Genomic DNA, 18,521 nt, shown 5'->3' with positions numbered 1-18,521 from the left:
TGAGACTCATATGTAAAATGGGACCCCTACATTAATCACTTGCCAACATTGTTGTAAGCATGAATTCAGATATTGACTATAAAATGCTAACTATAAAGAACCACATACTGTGTCATTCATAATACTGTTATAAAAGGGGTAATGTTTGCATCAATGTGGGGAAAATTAGGATGTTCCAATTTAATAACCCATAACAAAATGCTTCAGCTATCAAACAATTATATTCAACTCCATCTCAAGTTTATTGGAATTGGCCTGAATCACCTCATTGTTGAAAAAAGCCACGTCCATCAGAGTTGATCATCACAATCTTGTTGCTGTGTTCTCTTGATTCTATTCTCTTCATTTAGCATCAGTTCATGTAAGACCCATTCCTCTCTGAAATCATCTCGCCGGTCATTTCTTATAGGACAATAATATTCCATAACATTCATATACTATAACTTATTCAACCATTCCCCAACTGATGGGCAGCCACTCCGTTTCCAGTTCCTTGCCACTACAAAAAGAGCTGCTGCAAACACTTTGCCCATGTGTGTCCTTTTCCCTTTTTTTATGATCTCTTTGGGATACAGACCCCATAGAGATGCTGCCAAATCAAAGAGTATGCACAGTTTGATAGCCCTTTGGGCATAGTTCCAAATTGCTTTCCAGAATAATCCTTCAATTTTAATAGCATTAAGACGTTTAGCTTCAGTCCTTCTAGGAAGAATGGAAATGGATGGTTCTTTTAATGTCTGCTCCCACTAATCTCTTCTCTGGTGACTTCATGCTGGTCTTCTCTAAGCTCTTAATTTTTCCCCTTCCTTGCTACTAATATTCCTTTTCCTCTCTCTCCTCTACTGACCCAAAATAATATTCCTCCATGATACAGAAACTAAGAACCATTGAAAGCCTAAGCCACAGAGTGCATGGAAAAGAGATTTGTTCATTCCTGCTCCTGAATCCTCACCTAGGCTATTTATTCCCTCCTTATTCAAAGCTGCTCTTTCCCCAATTCCCAGGCCTCTGCTTGCTCTGTCTCACTTCCTTTCCTTTAACATTTGGCTCCAAACTCACCTCCTGCAGGAAGACTTTCATGATTTATAGCTCCCAAGTTGCTGTTATCTACACCATATTTTTCTGAATTTGTTCTTATGCTTTGTGACCATTTCTGTATTCTAAAATAGTACTCCTCCTGCCTTTGCTATAGTGCTTTAAAGTTTCCTTGGCTTATTCTCTGCTTGCCAAAAAATTTCTTGCTGTGACATGTCCCACCAAGCAGAGAATTCTTTCAATGCTGATAGACTCTATGTGTCTGGTTTAAAAATCAGCCTTGCTATGGTCAGAAACACCACCAGGTTGGCTGCATGGTTAACAACAACAACAACAACAATAACTAGCATTTATATGGTTCTTTAATATTTGTAAAGTGCTTTACAAATATTCTCATTTTATGCTTGCAGCAACCTTGGTAGGTAGTTATAATTATCTCCATTTTATAGATGAGGAAACTGAGGTATAGATGTGATTTGCCCGGAGTCACTCAGTAAATATCTGAGGCTAGATTTGAACTGACACTTCCAGGTTCATGTTCTAGCAGTATATTGCACCACCTAATTTAACTACAAGGGGTTGATAAGTACATTGGTAAGGAAATAGAATGAAATCACAGGTCTTTCAAGGATTAAACACTTTGGTCTTTTTGTATCTGTAAATCCAGCTGTTTGTTCTTTGCATTTTGGTGGTAAGATCTGCCATCAAGAATCTAACCCCTCTCCAGAGTCCACTACACAGAGTCTCCCATGAATTTGTTCTCTCATTCTCCCCTTCCAGGAATGATATCTAACAGAAGTTGAGGAAGCTTTATTTAACAACCAGCTCTTTAATGTCCTAATTTTACTACTTTGTTTTGTTCTCTGTCCCGTTTGTCTAACTGGTTTCCCACATTAGACTGGGAACCTTCTTGTGGACAAAGTCTAGATCTCCCCATTTCGGATGTTTCCTTGTTCCTCTTCCTGATCCACTCCTCATCCCTCCCCCCCCCCCACCTCCTTCACCAAGTAGAGTAACTCTCCAAAGACATCCTCTCACCTAGTCCAAGACAGATATACTTATTGAGGGTCTTGATCTCTGTCCCCACCCTTTCAATCTGGAAGTCCGTCTTCCTGTAGAGCAAGATCTGACTATTGTGATGAAAGGGATCCTGTTTGGGTGAGGGAAGGGGAAGAGAGAGAAAAACGCCTCCTTGTGTCTCCAACCCATCCACTGGACCAAAGCTGACACCCTCAGACAGAAGGAATTCCAACACCATTCCAAGGCCTCCTAGCTGAGAAAGAAGATGTGCCTTGTCCCAACCTATACTGTATAGGATACTGCCTTCCCAGAATAGGCTGAATCCACAGAATGCTGGAGATCTGTCACTTTTTTTTCACCAACCCCAGAGCAGCTGCATTCCAAACCACCATGGTCTGGTCCATCAGGTCCGGTAGAAGAGACAGAAGCGGTAATCTGAAAGGAGACCCAAGAGACTACAGCAGGGCACTCAGGCATCCCCTTTTATTTCTTCAGAGAATCTTGGCAAAGAGCATTTAAAGCAATCCAGGGATATGCACTTTGCAGGAACTTGTCTCCCCTCGCCCACCCTCCTATATAAACAACCCCTATCAGAGGAAAGGCAAGAAAGGGCTTGCCACTAGTCATGGGTGCCAGGAAAATCACCTGGCCATTTTCCTAATTCAGTAAACATTAATCACCTACTATGTGCAAGGTCCTCTTCAGAGGGACTGGGAGCACCCAAAATGCTGAGCAAATATCCTGGCCTTAAGAAGCCATTGTTCTCCTTGGTATGTGTTCAGGTATGGAGAAGGTTTGCTGGGAAAAACTATTAAGACAAAGTAGGATGTGATGGCAGCAGAACAGAGATCCAGATGATGGGCACTGGAAATACTGGAGGGAAAGAACATTTGCAGTTGGCTGAGGTGGAGATCAGAGAAGGGTCCATGTAGGAGGAGGGCATCTGAACTAGGCTTTGAGTTAGAACACTGAAAAGAGAAGTGTATCCCAGCCACTGGGACCGTCTCAAATAGGATTAGGGCCAGCCCAAGTTGATGCTGATTGTTAAAAGTTATGTCTGTGTCACTTTAAAATTTACACAGTACAATAATAATGTTGATCATATTTATGATGACATTTATACATTGTTTACTATGTGATTACTATGTGACAAGAACTTTATGAGTATCATTTGATACAACCACCCTGAGAAGTGGATAGGAGGAAGTAGGAAACTGAGGTTAAGTGACTTATATAAAGCCACATAATTATTAAGTCTTCCTTACTCCAGGTCCTCCATAGTGCCACTTAGCTACCCCTGTACTTATCACACCCACTATTCTGATGAGAAGACTGAGGTTTAGAGAAAAAGGTCCCCAGAAATTAAAAGGCAAAATCCAGACACTAATGCAGGTCTTGTCTCCAAATACATTGATTATTCAACCGTTCCTCAATATTCCTTTTTAATTTCTAACAGGTCTTCTTACTGGAAGTCTTTCCTTAGTTTTAGAGTTTATTTTTCCAGCTATTTATTACTGATGCAGCCAGTAGAGCTGTATTGCAGTCATTTTTAGTCAATTCAATTAAATTAGAGAATTGGATATTAAGTCCCTACTGTATATAGGGCACAGTGATGGGTACTGAGGTTAATACAAAGGTTTCGATAATACAGGATCCCTACTAGAATAAACCTTTCAAAATGAAAAGCCATTTAAATCAGTTCTCTTCTCCAGGCACCACCTTTCTCAACCCTCCCAGTTTCCTTCCTCAGGGCTCCTTTTTCTACCTCTTGTATCCTTGGCTTTGTCTGGACTCCAAGTTTCCAGACCCTCCCCTCTCTGGATCTCCAAAGATTCCCACCTCCAGGACTTGGTCCTTAGCCAAACTTTAGCCTGTCTGTTCTTGCCCAGAGACCCTCATCAAAGCTAGAACTCGAAAAAGCATCAGTGGAAAGATCCATCAATGCTTCAGCCTGCACGTTCATTCCTTGAGGATAAATCCATCTTGTGAGTCATTTGCTGGCATCTGTTTTCACAAGTACTTTTTCAAGGGAACAATTGTGCCTCATACTGAAGGAATCTAAGAGCAGCTGAGCCATGAAGTAGCAGCTCTTTCTGTGATGGGAGCAGTGGTATCTCTGGGTGGAGGAACAAAATGGTACATTATAAAACCCACTGACTTCTACACACCACCACCATCCTCCTCCTCTTCCTTAATCTGGTCTAGACCAGATATCTGGACTATGTAGCTGTGATCAAATTCAACACTTTGGACACTACATGTCATCTATATAAAGAAAATTATTCTATATGCTTCACAGAACAGTTTATATAACTGAGTTATGATTAAGATCTTACAAAGCCTCTTTTTGCTTTTTGCAAGGAACTGTGTAGAGAGAATTGTAAAAGTTTATTTTCTCTTTCTGAGATTAATCATTATTTGTATTACAAAACATACATATTTCATCTGATCTTCACAAAAACTGTGGACAGGGAAAGCAGATTGTTTTCTCTGATAAGAAAACTGAAATATCTAAGGTTTCAACTTATTTCTACCAGTCATGATTGGGGCTACAGGGGACACCTCTTCCCCATTGCAGCTTGAAAAATCAAGGTGCCACAAAGTAGAAGCTGGAGACTTGTCACTTCCTCAGTTTCCACTAGGCATAAGATACCTACTACCTACTGGATAGTAGCCCCTGTGCATCTCTTTCTGGAGTATCTCAAAAGTCCATTCAATAACCTTTGGACCCACTGCCATGGTTTCCCAAGGTGCTTTGGACTTTGGTCCCTCCTAAATGTCATGTCCCCATTTCTAAATGAAATGAAAGCAGGGATTGTCTCAATCCTTTGTGTAGTCCCTCAACAATCGATACTTTCATTCCATTCACAGGTCTCCAGTAAAATAAGATTCCCTAACTTGCAATCTAGTGCTCTCTCCACTATACCATTCTAATTCCCAGACAAGTTCTTGGAATCCTAGGATTAAGAACTGAAAGGGATCCCTGGACAGGACCCAGAAGGCATAGATATCCCAAAGTGTCCAGGCTAAGCTTCTTTCAAGGCTTGGCTCACGTGCCTCTTGTATGAGGGTTTTCCTAATTTTGTTTTGCACATGTTCATTTTACTTGTATACCCATTTTTGTGAAATCAAGGAAAGGGCTGCATTGCTACTCTCCATCTCTATTACCTAACACAGTGCCCATGATGTAGTAATGACATAAAAGCTTGTTGAATTTGGGGGAATACCAAGGTATTATATATAATTCATTACTGAAAAGTTTTAATTGATCAATTATTTATTTATTCAATATCTTCCATGGTTCAGGTACCACATAAGTTGCTGACCATACAAAGACAAAGGATCCCAGCTCTCAAGGAACATACATTCTTGTGAAAAGTGGGGGTAGATAGATGACATAGAAAAGACTCTTCTCCCCAACTGCTTCGAGCCCAGGATTCTTGGTTTCTCTCTCACCTTCTCTTTTTTGAGAAATGTCTACTCCTGTGTCCACTCACCGATCTTGGATCCAAGCATTCCTTCTCCTTGTACCCAGTGCCCCCTAATACCTACTCAGTAAGCAGTAGACAGCTTTCTCACCCCTAGTCAGCACAATTTATTCCCCATGATAAACCACCACAAATTATTTTCAAGGGAGACTTCTAGGGCTGGGCTAAGACGTGACTCCATTGTGTGCAAAGAGAACTCCATGGTCCTCCTAGCTTCTGAGAGCATGCCATCCATGCTTGAGTTTTTCTCAAGCCTGCCTCAACTTGCATCTGCCCAACCCTCCCCACCTCCCCCATCCTTTCACCTTTACTGCTGTTCATACGGCTGTAAAGTTCAGAGGAGAAACAAGAACCCAAACTTTCCTTTTATGAATTTCCAAGGAATCAAATTTCCATGATCAGTGGTCCCAATGGTCTCTTCCATGGATTTGCCATGATTGCAAAGAGACTATGCCCCCTTCCTTTCTAATTGGCTTTCAGGATCAGTGGCAGTACAATCAATTTGGGAGGAGTTGAGGGGAGCTAGTGCCATGCGGTGGGATGTCTCTGATATCCCAGAGCCAAAAGGGGAGGGTTTGTTAATCATTAAAAGTTTTTATTTATTTGGTGATCAATCCTTTGATTTTTCTTTCCTTTTTAAATTATCCGTGACTTTTCTTCTTTAATTGGCACCTGTGATGAACAGCTCTGCCCCAGTATAGACAAGCCTTTTTACTCTTGGGGGAGGGGACAGTGAAAGAATGTGGAGCTGAGGGAAAGAAAAAGAGAAATATCTCCTTAAAAGATACTTCTTTTTAGCTTCAAAGCTAGTGGTTTGTTTTTTTTTTCTTTTTCTTTTTTGTTGATATTGCAATAGCCAAATGAGGTAGTGTTTTGAAAAATGGATTACACAAATAAACTCTAGAGGAACTGGTTATATCGAGGTTAGAAAAAAGGTTGAGAGGAGAATGAACAACAAATAGTCTCCAAGTAAGGGGAGGGATAAAGATTGGGAGAGACAAGGAGAAGAGAGAAAGGAGAAAAGAGAAGGAAGAGAGACAGAGATAGAGAGACAGAGAGATAGGGAGAGAGGAAGTATGAATGTATATGTGTGTGTGTGTGTGTGTGTGTGTGTGTGTGTGTGTGTGTGTGTGTGTAAAAGGTGTTAAAGGACAAAGACTGACAGACACAGAGAGAGACAGACAGAGGAGAAAGAGAAAAGGAGAGAGGAGGAGAGAAAGTGTGAATGTGAGTGTGTATGTGTATAGGGGTGGTAAAAGACAGGGACAGAAAGACTGTGAATCTCTGTGTATGTAGAAAGTAATGAAGGAGAAGAGACACAATAATTTTGTTTCTACTCTTAAAGGGGAAAAATGAGTCTTCACTACAAAAGGAGAAGCTGGGCCTAACTGGGAAGCTGAACATCTTAGCAACAAGGGTTCCAAGGTCAGGGCACTAAGGCATCTTTTCCGAGGAAAGTTAAGGGGAGCCAACACTTGGGGAATGGTGGAGGCCATATCACCCTCTGTGGCAGCAGGACAAGAAATAAAGTGATTCAGGGAATATAGAGGAGATTCTTACCTGGCTTCAGCTGAAATGACCAAAAATCTGTCAAAAGGAAAAGGTCTGATGAAAGTCACAAAGAATGACTTTGTAACAGAGACAGGCGAGGGATTTTTGCTTTGTGTCCTCTCTTATTTTGAATGAGTCTTTTGTACACTTGGGCTCATGGCACCATTCTTGTTAGTCTTGGTTGTAGTGTTCTCTTCCAAGGAGCTGCTGCTACTGCGTTTGCCATCTGAGTCGTTGCCACTGACTGCGTCGGAGAGGCTCCCACCAGATTTGCCCTCCGAGGAGCTGTCCTGACTTCTAGCTCCTGGGGGGGTTTTACAGCGTTTGGCCCCAGAGGGCTTCTTGTTCGTTTTGCCTCCCAAGGAGCCCCCATTAACTCTGGCCCTTGAAGGCCTCTCCCTGCGTTTGGATACTGAGGAGCCTTCATTTCTTTTAACTCCTGAAACTCTCTCTCTCTGTTTGACTCCTGAAACCCGCTCGCTTTGTCTGCCTCCCAAGGAATACCCATTCTCTCTGGTTCTAGACACATTCTCTCTGTATTTGCTTCTCATGGGGCCTCCACCAGCTTTGACAGTTAGAGGATTCCCAGTTTTTGTGACACCCGAGGGGCTCTCATTTTGTTTGCTTCCTGAGACACTCCCGTTTTGTTTGGTTTCTGGGGAGCTCCCACTGTGTTTAAGCCCTGAAGAGCTCCCACCAACCTTAACTTTCCCACATTTGGCTCCTGGAGGACTCTTGCTGGATTTGACTCCTGAGCAGTCCTTACTAATCTTGACCCCCAAGTCACTTCCACTACTTTTGGCTTCCAAGAGGCTCTCACTAACTTTGGTTTTTGAGGGGATCCCATTGATTTTGACCAGAGGGCTGTCACTTTGTTTAACTTCAGAGAGATTCTCATTGACTTTGATTCCGGAGGGGCTCCTCCTGATTTTGGTTCCCAAAGAGTTCTCACTGAATCCGTTTCCTGGGCAGCCGTTCTTATTTTTGAGGCCCGAGTCATTTTTACTAATTTTGGCACTTGGAGAGATCTTGTTACTTTTGAATCTCCAGGTGTTCCCATTGGAATTCATGGAGTTACCCTTAATGCTTTTAATTCCCGGGAGGCTCTGAGGGCATTTGATTTCTGGGGAATCCTTACTGCTTTTACTTCCTAAGTTATTCCCCATAATTCTCACTTCCGAGGGACTCTGGTTCTCACTGGCTATAACATCCAAGTCATGATCACTGAGTTTGACTTCAGAAGAATTTTCACTAACTTCACTTTCTGATTCATTCTCACTAGATTCACTACATTTTGAAGAGCTATCACTGGTTCTGCTCCCGGAGTCATTTCTACTCGTTTCAGTTCTCCCAAAGGCGCTATCAACACTATACTCTGACTGCTCTAGTGAAGTAGATACACTCTCCTCCTCCTGGCTTTTCTCTGTCCCTCCTGCCTCAAAGTCACTCGTGTATGTTTCTGATCCAGCCAAATCTTTAACAGAATCTTCACTTTTAGAACTAGCAATGATGTCATCTTTGGTTTCAGGAGAGTTCTCAGGTTCAGCAACGGCCATCGCCTCTAATGCTGCTAAAGCCTCAGCATAGGGATTTGCATCTGGAAAGGAAGCACATGTGGAAAATGAGCAGTGATCTGGGGGGATTCTCCCCCTTTTCCCCTTCTCCCTGCATGTCCCAGGGTGGGGGGGCAGACACAATACTTACAGATGTTGATAGGGGCAAAGTTGAGCATCCTAGTGGGAAAACCAGAGAATTAGTTTTGTCATTCCCAGAAAAGGAGCCCCTGATCCAAGAAAAAAAATCAGGATGCAGACACCTAATGGAAAGGGAGTAGTAATTCCAAAGAAAATGGGGCAATGAGCCTAATGGACATTTTTCTAAAATCAAAAACTATCAAAGTTGGAAGAGACCTTTGACTTCATCTTTAACCTTTTTCATGCCATTGTCCCCTTTGGATGGCTAGTGAAATCTTCTCAGAGTAATGTTTTCAAATACATGAAATAAAATACATAGAATTATGAAACAAATCAATTATGTTGAAATATAGCTATCAAAAATATATTTTAAAAATTCCTGGACCCACTCTCAATCTAGTCCAATCCTTTCACTTCCCAATTGAGGAAAATAATGTTCAGGCAAATTTCATTAGACTTGCTGAAAAGTTACCCTTTAAATACCAGAGTGAATTTTGGAACTGAATCTCTTGCTTTCTACTCCAATGATCCAGTTAGCTTTCAAGATTTGATTCACAGCATTAGCTATTTGGCACTGGGAGAGACTGTCAACTTTTTAGGCCTCTGTGTTTTAATCTAGAAATAAAGAAGTGGAATAGGTAATCTTTAGATTCTCTATTGACTCTGAGAGTACAGAAATCTAATAATGGATTGATTTGGCAGTGTAATAAAAAAAGGAGTGGAAAAAAATATAAACTCAAGATAGTTTTTCTCCAAGCCAAGGGCAATGAATGAATAAATAGATGTATGCTGCCTTATTTTTCTTTGTTTTGTTTTACTTTTAAGGACTGCTCTCTGATTTCCTTTAAGAACTTTTGATAATCAAATGAGTATATAGGGCAAAACATTGGGGTCCCCACCTGTTCTGCTCACTTTCTCTTGTCTTCTCATAGGTGGTCTTTTGATTTGCACTCAACTGGAATCTCCTCAGGTGCCGGAAAGCATCTTCTTTAGCCTTCTCCAAATCATTTTCCAGCTCAGATAGTTTGCTCCAAGTAACATTGAGGGATATCCTCTCAAGTCGTTTGGTGGTATTAATGGAGTCCTGGAGCTCCCAACACTAAAGAAAGAGAAATTGGAGGGAATTGAGAGAGAGGGAAATATCCCAGAAGCCAGTGTGCCAGTGGGCTTAGATCACATTCAATTAAGATATCAGCTTTCTCCTCTCCTCCCTCCTCCATACATTAGCTTTTAAAATTTATTTTTACTTTATAGAATAAAATAAGCACTTCTGAAGCATAATTTAGTAATAATAAATAGAAAAAATTGCATATGAAACTGCAAATCTCTTATGTACAACTTGCTATTCTTTTAAATTATATAATAAAATTATCATGTAAATTTATTTTTTTCCTTTTTCTTTTTCCTTTCTCCTCCTTAGAGATAATTATATTTGATACACACACACATATATGCTAAATTATTCTATATATACTTCCACTTATCAGTTTTTTTCTGGATACATATAGCATCTTTTTTCATATGTCTTTTATTGTGATTTTGGTATTTATAATAGTCAAAAGGACTTATTCACTCAAAGACATTCTTAAAATAATACTGTTACTATAAACTATTTTCTTGGTTCTTTTCATTTCACTCTTCATTATTTCAAGCAAGTCTTTTCTAAGATCATTCTTATAGCACAGTATCACAACCATATGCTACAACTTTTTGGCCATTCCCCAATTTTTCTTGAGCTAAACCCATAGCTGATCATGGCCAATGGCAGCTTTTCCACATTTATTCTTTCTTACCTTCTCCCAGTCTTACCAATCACATTCCATACTCCCCTGTTCCAGAAAACCTTCCTTGCTTAAATTCCCTCTCTGTACCTCCCTAAATTCTACTTTTGTCTGTTTGTTTATCTATGGACTTCTATAATTTTTGCTGCTTTCATTTTAGTTTTTTTTTCATTTTTACCTCCCCTCTCTCATTGTTCAATGAGCTAAACTGACTTATATATGTTGTCGCCTACCTGTGATCCCCCAAAACTTTCATTGCCCCACTGCCATGATTCTGTTCTCTGATACTGGTATATTTCTCCCTTAATCAGTAGATTTTTTTTCACTTTCTAAAGCTCATATCAATAATCAGGTATCTTAACTATTAATGTTAATGAGTGCAGAGACCACTTTGAATTCAAATTTAGCACCATCCTCAGTCCTGAGCAGTGTTCTACTCACAGTAGATGTGTTGAATTGAATGTGTATAACTTTGTCTCACTTAAATCCAATTTATCACCCTTCTCAAATCATTAGTTCTCTTTGAGAAAGAAGAACAGCAACAATGAATGGATGGAATTGTAACTTGGGAGTGTATGTACATCCTGCCTTCCCCATTACACCCCACTCAGAAATTAGCTGGGAGGTTTAGCAAAAACTTTTCTCCAGTCCAACAGGAATAGATATACAATGTGTCATGTGACATATCAGGACCCCTTACTGGCCCTGGGATCCAGTTTCTAGATTTGTTCCCACAAGCCCATTTATGTGAGAAATGAACTGTTTCTTTCCAAACTCACTTATCTTCAGTCTTTCCTTGTTTACTAACTGCTTTCCTCCTACCTATAAACATACCCAGAGCTCCTGCATCCTCTAAAAATCCTCAGTTGATGTGTATACCCTTTGATCCATCAGTGTTTCTACTGGTTCTATGTCCCAACAGATCATCAAGAGGAAAAAGGATCCACATCTGCAAAAATGTTTGTAGCAGGTCCTTTTGTAGTGGCAAGGAACTGGCAATTTCATGGATGCCCCTCAGTTGGGGAGTGGCTGAATAAGTTATGGCATATGAATATGCTTTCTATAAGAAAGCAGCAACAGTTGATCTCAGAAAAGTCTGGAAAGGTTTAAATGAACTGATGCTGAGTGAAGTGGGCAAAAATAAGAAAAACATTGTACACAGTAACATCAAAATTGCGTGATGATAAACTGTGATGGACTTGACTCTCCTCAGCAATGTGGTGATTCAAGACAACTGCAATGGACTTGGGATGGAAAATAGCATCTGCAACCAGAGAGAGAACTATGGAGACTAAAAGTGGATCAAGGGATAGTATTTTCACCTTTTTCTTATTTATTTTTTCTTATGTTTTTTTCCCTTTTGATCTGATTTATCTTGTATGGGATGGGATGGAAGTGAGTTTGAAAGGTTTGTACATATTTAGCCTATATCAGATTGCTTTCTGTTTTCGGGAGAGGAGAGAGGTAAGGGAGGAAGAAAAATCTGAAAAACAAAGTCTTTCAGGGATGAATGTTGAAAGCTATCTTTGGCATATATTTGGAAAAATAAAATTACCATTGAAAATTTAAAAAACAAAAATAAAAATCTTCAATTAATCCATCCATCCATCCTTGCTTTCTGCTCACTTTATGAGTTATCCTTGACAAGACCTTAAGGACATCAACAATTGATGTGCCCACTTCCTCTCTTCCTAATTCTCAGAATTATAACTTCCGGTTTCATCATTCAATTGAAATTGTTCTCTTCCAATTGATGACCTAATTATTGCTAAATCCAATGGTCTTTTATCAATTTTCATGCTTCTTGACTTTTCTAAAGGTTTGACCCAGTTAATCATACTACTCTTAATATTCTTTTCCTGATACTCTCCTCTTGGTATTCATTATTTAAAATACTGCTTTATTCTAGCTGACAAATCTCAGCCTCTTGCTAATTCTTCATCTATGTCTTCCCCAAAGGCTCTGTCATTGGTCCTCTTCTTTCCTCTTTCTACATAATATTTCTTTATCTCTATAAATTCTCAGCTGTGTTGACTCATTCCTAACCTCTCTCCTAACTTCCAGTCTTTCATCTCTAACTGCCTATTTAACATCTTTAATAGGATGTCCTGTAGAGAATTCAGACTCAACATATTTAAAATTAAGCTCATTATCTTAACCCTCTCTCTTCTGAATTTTCCTGTTATCAGTGAGAGTACCACCAACCTCCCAGTTACTGAGGCAAAACTGAGATCTCATCTTTAACTAATTCTCTCTCAACCCTTCCATATTTGATTTGTTGCAAAGTCCTACTAATTCTATCTTTGCAATATCTCTTGTACACACCTCTTCTCTCCTTTGACACTGCCACCATCCTGAATAATTCCTTTTCACCTCATGCCCCAGTGATAGTCTGAAATAGCTTGCCAAATGATGCCAAGGTTCAGAAAGTTAAGAAGTTGACTTAAAAAGACAATGGACACCAAAGAAATACTAAAGAAGGGAAAGGGACCTGTATGTGCCAAAATGTTTGTGGCAGCCCTTTGTGTAGTGGTTAGAAACTGGAAACTGAGTGGATGCCCATCAATTGGAGAATGGCTGAATAAAGTGTGGTATTGTGAATATTATGGAATATTATTCTTCTGTAAGAAATGACCAGCAGAATGAATACAGAGAGGCTTGGAGAAACTTACATGAATTGATGCTGAGTGAAATGAGCAGAACCAGGAGATCATTATACACTTCAACAACAATACTGTATGAGGATGTATTCTGATGGAATTGCATATCTTTCACAAAGAGAAGATCTAATTCTGTTCCGATTGATCAATGATGGACAGAATCATCTACACCCAAAGAATGAACACTGGGAAATGAGTGTAAACTGCTTGCATTTTTGTTTTTCTTCCCAGGTTATTTTTACCTTTTGAATCCAATTCTTCCTGTGCAACAAGAAATTGGGTTCTGTACACATATATTGTATCTAGGATATACTATAACATATTTAACATGTATGGGACTGCCTGCCATCTAGGGGAGGGAAGGAGGGGAAAATTCGGAACAGAAGTGAGTGCAAGGGATAATGTAAAAAATTATCTATGCATATGTACTGTCAAAAAAGTTAAAATTATAAAATTAATTTTAAAAAAGACAATGGGCACTTCTCAAGGGCTGTTCAATGAAAATGAGAAAAGATCTAATATGACAGCTATCAACTGGATGGATCAAGTGAGGATTGAGAATGAGAGAGATGTTTGAATATAATAATGAAACAGCCAATAGATAGGGAGAGATTGAAAATAATTGAAAGAATGAAGATGAGAGAAACGATAATCTACTGGAGAAGATGGGGTAGAATGAAATTATTCATGCAAGTAAAGTATTATTTTGGCAAGTCAAATCTCTTTCCACTCCAGTTCATCCCCACTCAATTTTGATTGATCTTTGTAATTCCCACTAATCACTATCCTGAAATACATCTTCATCCCCCCTCCAAAAGAGGAAGTATCCCTAACACAAGACAGAGATAAGACTTCTCTCCTGCAGTTGAAAACTGTTTCTCTAAAACTTTTACTCATTTCTTCCAGTTCTAGATATGTCAATTATTAAATGTAAAAACTAAAAAGGACTTTAGAGACAATATAATCTAACATCTTCATTTTGTAGGGAAGTAGCCCAGGGAAATTGAAATGATTTACCCAAAATCACATTCTTAGTAAGGAGAACTAGAAATGATTGTTTCTCAGTGGAATGAATGAGACCTGAATTTAGAATCAGAGAACCTTGATTACAATTTTATTCCTGCTGATATTTCCCCTGAGGAAGTCATTTCATCATAATCATCATCATCATCATCACATCATCATCATCATCATCATCATCATCATCATCATTTCTATTTATATAACCCCTACTATGTACCAAACAATGTACTAAACAGGTTAAGAGTTATTATTTCATTTATTCCTCACAACAACCCTGGCGTATAGGTGCTATTATTCTCAATTAACAATTGAGGAAAACTGAGGCAGACAGTCTTGTATGTAGTAAGTGATTACTGAAGAAATAAGTGAGAATCAGCTACTTACCCGGGATTTTACCAGCTCAATATCATTCCACTGCTTCCTAATCACTTGGTTGAGTTTAGAGATCTTCTCTTTGGTTCTGTTTGCATGTTCCAAACCTTCTCTGGCTGACATTTGTAGTGCCAATAACTAAGTGGAAACAATAGGATGGAAAGATCATTTGCATGAAACTATAATTCCTCTGACTAAGTGAGTGAATGCCTAAGAGATTCCTCACCCTTGGGCAGAACTTTGAAAAAAAGTTTGCCTAGGGATATCACTAAGCCAGAAGGTGAATGAAACTCCTTCACTGGCTACCATTACCCCTTTCTTTTCTAAATCAATAATAAAAGCAGCTATTATAATAAATGACACGTACTGCATTTTAAAATTGACACTGCACATTTGGTATTAGCTTGAGTTATCAGTGAAATGATTTAGCTAACACCAACTATTACAGTTAGCACTGTTTTATAAATGAAGAAACAGATGCTTGTAGAGAGACTCAGACATTTATAGATCTCACACAAAAACTTTCCAGCATACAAATAAACCAGTGGCATTGACCCATCCTACATCAGGACACTTTTGTATTGGAAAGGTCAGAGTTGTTTTCGAAATGGAATCTAAAATCTGGAGAGCTGAGATAGAAAACCTGGTCAAGCCAATCTCTTTGACTTTGGGTTTGGTTCTCTTTCCTGGTTGTTGAATTCCATATGAGCTTTCATATTTACTCTAGGACTGGAGGAATCCAATAGAATACAAGCTCTTAAGCAGGATAATACACTATGACCAAGTGAGATTTATACCAGGAGTGCAGGATTGATTCAGTATCAGGAAAACTATTACCATAATAGACCATATCAATAACAAAAGCACCAGAAATCATAAAATAATATCAATAGATGCAGAAGGAGGTTTTGACAAAATACAGCACCCATCACTATTAAAACACTAGAGATCATATGGATAAAGGGATCTTTACTTATAATATCTATATAACACTATATATACTATAAAGTAGTATCTCTCTAAAACCAACAGCAAAAAGCTGGACACATTCCCAAAAAGATCAGACATGAAACAAAGATGCCCATTATCACTACTATTATTCTACATTGTGCTAGAAATGTTGGCTTTAGCAATAAGAAAAGAAAAACAATTAAAGGAATTAGAATAGGCAATGAGATATGATAGATATGATGATATGATGATATACTTAATCTTAGAAAATCATTTAAAAATCTACTCAATACAATTCATAGTTTTATCAAAGTTGCAGGATATAAAATAAATCCACACAAATCATCAGCATTTCTATATATTACTGGCAAAGCCTATCATCAAGCGATTAGAAAGAGAAATTTTATTTAAAATAACTGTAGACAAAATAAAATACATGGGGGTCCTACCTGCCAAGACAAACCCAAGAATTATATGAACACAATTACAAAATACTTTCCACACAAAGTCAGATATAAACAATTGGAAAAAATATCAATTGCTCATTAGTAGACCAAGCTAATATAAGAATACAAACTCATTGAAGGCAGGAAATGTTTTCCATTTTTATCTTGGTAGCACTTTATAGGATATTTTGTACTTGGTAAATTGTTAATATTTACTTAATTGCTAGGCATTCTAGGTACTGAGTCTGTCTCATGGACCTGGACCTCTCTAATTTTTTATATCTTTTTTTTTTTACTCCTCCTTTCCATCTCCTCTCTTTACTCCTTATTCCACCTTATTCTTCCATAAAGCAAAGAATATAAAGATATATAAGAGACTAGAATCCCAAAGAAACCTACAGAAAGGAACTAGAAAATGTCTACTTCTCTTACAGCTATAAGTCTGTCTTCCAGGAGGTAATTCTTTGCTCTATTTTGCTCCACTTATGTCATACTCTTTTCTCTCTCAATTCCATGACTTTCCTCATTATAATCTCTAAATCTGGAATCCTCTTCCTCTCCTACTTTCCTACCTATTCTTTCAAACCTAACTCAGATGTGACCTCTTCTATGAAATTTCTACTGATATCCCCAGGCAAGAAACAATCTGCTTCTTTGGACCCCACCTAGTACCTTATTTTATTGCCTTGTAATTCACTTACTATGTAATATTGTACATAACTGTATAATTCTCTTTGTTGGTGCTTCCTCAGTTAGAAAAGGTTGAACAATAGAACCTGTGAGTTTCCTTCAAATAGCTGAGATGTAGGAATTCTACTCTGTAAAGAAAAGGAAATTCTAGCCTCCCATTGGACCCTCTCTGAATGCAATAGGTACTAAATACATGCTTATTTATTATATTATAATATGTTATGTTATATATTATATAAACAATTGTATTGTTTTTGGTTTACAATCCAAATGCGATTTCTTGTCTGAGCGAAACCATATCCACTGCCCAATTTCTACTCATCTCTCCACCTGATCTCTTTTGCATTTTGGATACACAACCCTAGGACTGACTTTCCTGAAGGTAGCTTAGATCAATGGGGGTAAGCCCAAAGAACACCTCCATCTTTGACAGCAGCAGCTGAGCTCTGAGTCACCTGGGCATCAGCGCCTAATAGAATCTTGGTCTGTGTTGTCTGTAGGTTGTCCTCATTCTGAGTTTCTCCCTCGGGTGTCATTCCCATCTTTCTAAGTTTATGTTGCTTCTTGGGACTTGTTGCTGTCCATAAACAAGACGATTTTGTTGTTAGAAACTTGGGCCCATAGGCCTTATCTGTAAAATGGAGACAGTAAAAACACTAAATTTACAAAGGGATTATGAAAATCAAATGACACACATAAAGCACTTTGCAAACCTTAAAGTCTTAAGAATAATAATTATTATTGTTATAATTCTTTTCAAAGCACTTGGAATACATTATTATCTCATTTGATCTTTGGCAAACCTCAAAGCCTTATAGAAGTGTTATTATTATCATTATTATTTTGCTTTTTAAAGCACTTTGCATACATTATTTTCATTCAACCTTTACAACAATCTTTTGTGGTAGGCATTTCTGGAATTATTTATATTCACTTTACAGATGAGTAAACCAAAGTGATTTATTCTAAGTCCCACATGTCAAGACAGTGGCAGAGTTGAGGCTCTCCGCTCCTGATTATCTATCTGGTGGCTTTCTCCACCACACCCTGTGTTCTTCCCAGACTACTATTAAAAGACAACAACAAAACAAAACAAAAAATCCTTTACCTGGGCCTTGCTGAGAGACTTTCAAGCAAAGTCATGTAGGTATATAATGAGGGCATGAATAAGCTATAGAGTGTCCCACCTCCTCTGAGTATTAACTATTCTGAAATCCTACTCCCCTGTGCTGCCATAGAAACCAACTCACTACCTCATAGAGGGCCCTCAGGATCTTGATTTCATTGGTCAGAATGTCCATATCTAAGTCCAGTCATTATACTTCCTGATGGATAGGACCCGAAATGCCCATTGTGAGAAAAACTTTAGTAAGAAAAACTTACTTTTTCCCACAAAGCAACTTCTTCTACAGCCAGTTCATAGTGAATAATTTCTAAGATGTATTAAATCATATGGAGGAAAAATAGCATTTGTTAATGCTATTCAAGTAAGACTCCAAGAGTCCATCTGGACTCCACGGAGTCTTCTGGCTTTGATCTTCAGTTTCTTCATCTGTAAAATAAGGTAATAATATGAGTTCAAGGAGGACCAGACCCTTAGGTGTGAGTCTTTTTCAGGGCTGCTCATCCACTTTTGGTGTTCATCTGTCACCTCATTCTCACCTGTGGCTCCAAGCATACACATCTCAGTAAAACCATTCTGGTAGATGGGCTACACCAGGTTGAGGGTAAATGAATTAGGAGGATGGCTACAGATACATGTGAGAACGTACCATGGCAGAATGGGTGGATGAGAACAATTTGTTCCAAT

The 18,521-nt window shown here is 38.7% G+C and overlaps 1 protein-coding gene across 3 annotated transcripts; it reads right to left on the bottom strand.

The window, feature by feature from the left end:
• Nucleotides 1–7,196: 7,196 nt before the first annotated feature.
• LOC141544306 (uncharacterized) lies at nt 7,197–17,962 on the bottom strand. 3 transcript variants are annotated; one of them, XM_074270313.1, is made up of 6 exons: nt 17,820–17,962; nt 17,167–17,342; nt 14,637–14,762; nt 9,688–9,887; nt 8,799–8,827; nt 7,197–8,691 (listed from the first exon to the last, which is right to left on the bottom strand). In XM_074270313.1, exons 2-6 carry the CDS (start codon nt 17,251–17,253, stop codon nt 7,217–7,219), a joined length of 1,917 nt encoding a protein of 638 aa, XP_074126414.1. In that variant the 5' UTR covers nt 17,254–17,342; nt 17,820–17,962; the 3' UTR covers nt 7,197–7,216. The 3 variants fall into 3 exon arrangements, with proteins under 3 accessions (XP_074126414.1, XP_074126415.1, XP_074126416.1); XM_074270314.1 differs by lacking the exon at nt 8,799–8,827 and having other exon boundaries at nt 7,197–8,727; nt 9,701–9,887; nt 17,820–17,959; XM_074270315.1 differs by lacking the exons at nt 8,799–8,827; nt 17,167–17,342; nt 17,820–17,962 and having other exon boundaries at nt 7,197–8,727.
• Nucleotides 17,963–18,521: the final 559 nt, after the last annotated feature.

The sequence above is a fragment of the Sminthopsis crassicaudata genome, chromosome 5 (genome assembly GCF_048593235.1).
Source record: "Sminthopsis crassicaudata isolate SCR6 chromosome 5, ASM4859323v1, whole genome shotgun sequence".
Classification (NCBI taxonomy): Eukaryota; Metazoa; Chordata; class Mammalia; order Dasyuromorphia; family Dasyuridae; genus Sminthopsis; species Sminthopsis crassicaudata.
The sequence above is the reverse complement of the archived record's forward strand: the minus strand, read 5'-3'. Positions and strand labels throughout refer to the sequence as shown.

Excerpts from the sequence above, each read along its gene's own strand:
- LOC141544306 (XM_074270313.1), bottom strand. The coding sequence starts at position 17,253 with ATGGGAATGACACCCGAGGGAGAAACTCAGAATGAGGACAACCTACAG. Across the intron at positions 8,828-9,687 it reads AGAGAAAGTGAGCAGAACAG|GATGCTCAACTTTGCCCCTA; the intron begins GTGGGGACCCCA and ends TTTTCCCACTAG. Across the intron at positions 8,692-8,798 it reads CTTTGCCCCTATCAACATCT|ATGCAAATCCCTATGCTGAG; the intron begins GTAAGTATTGTG and ends CTTCCTTTCCAG.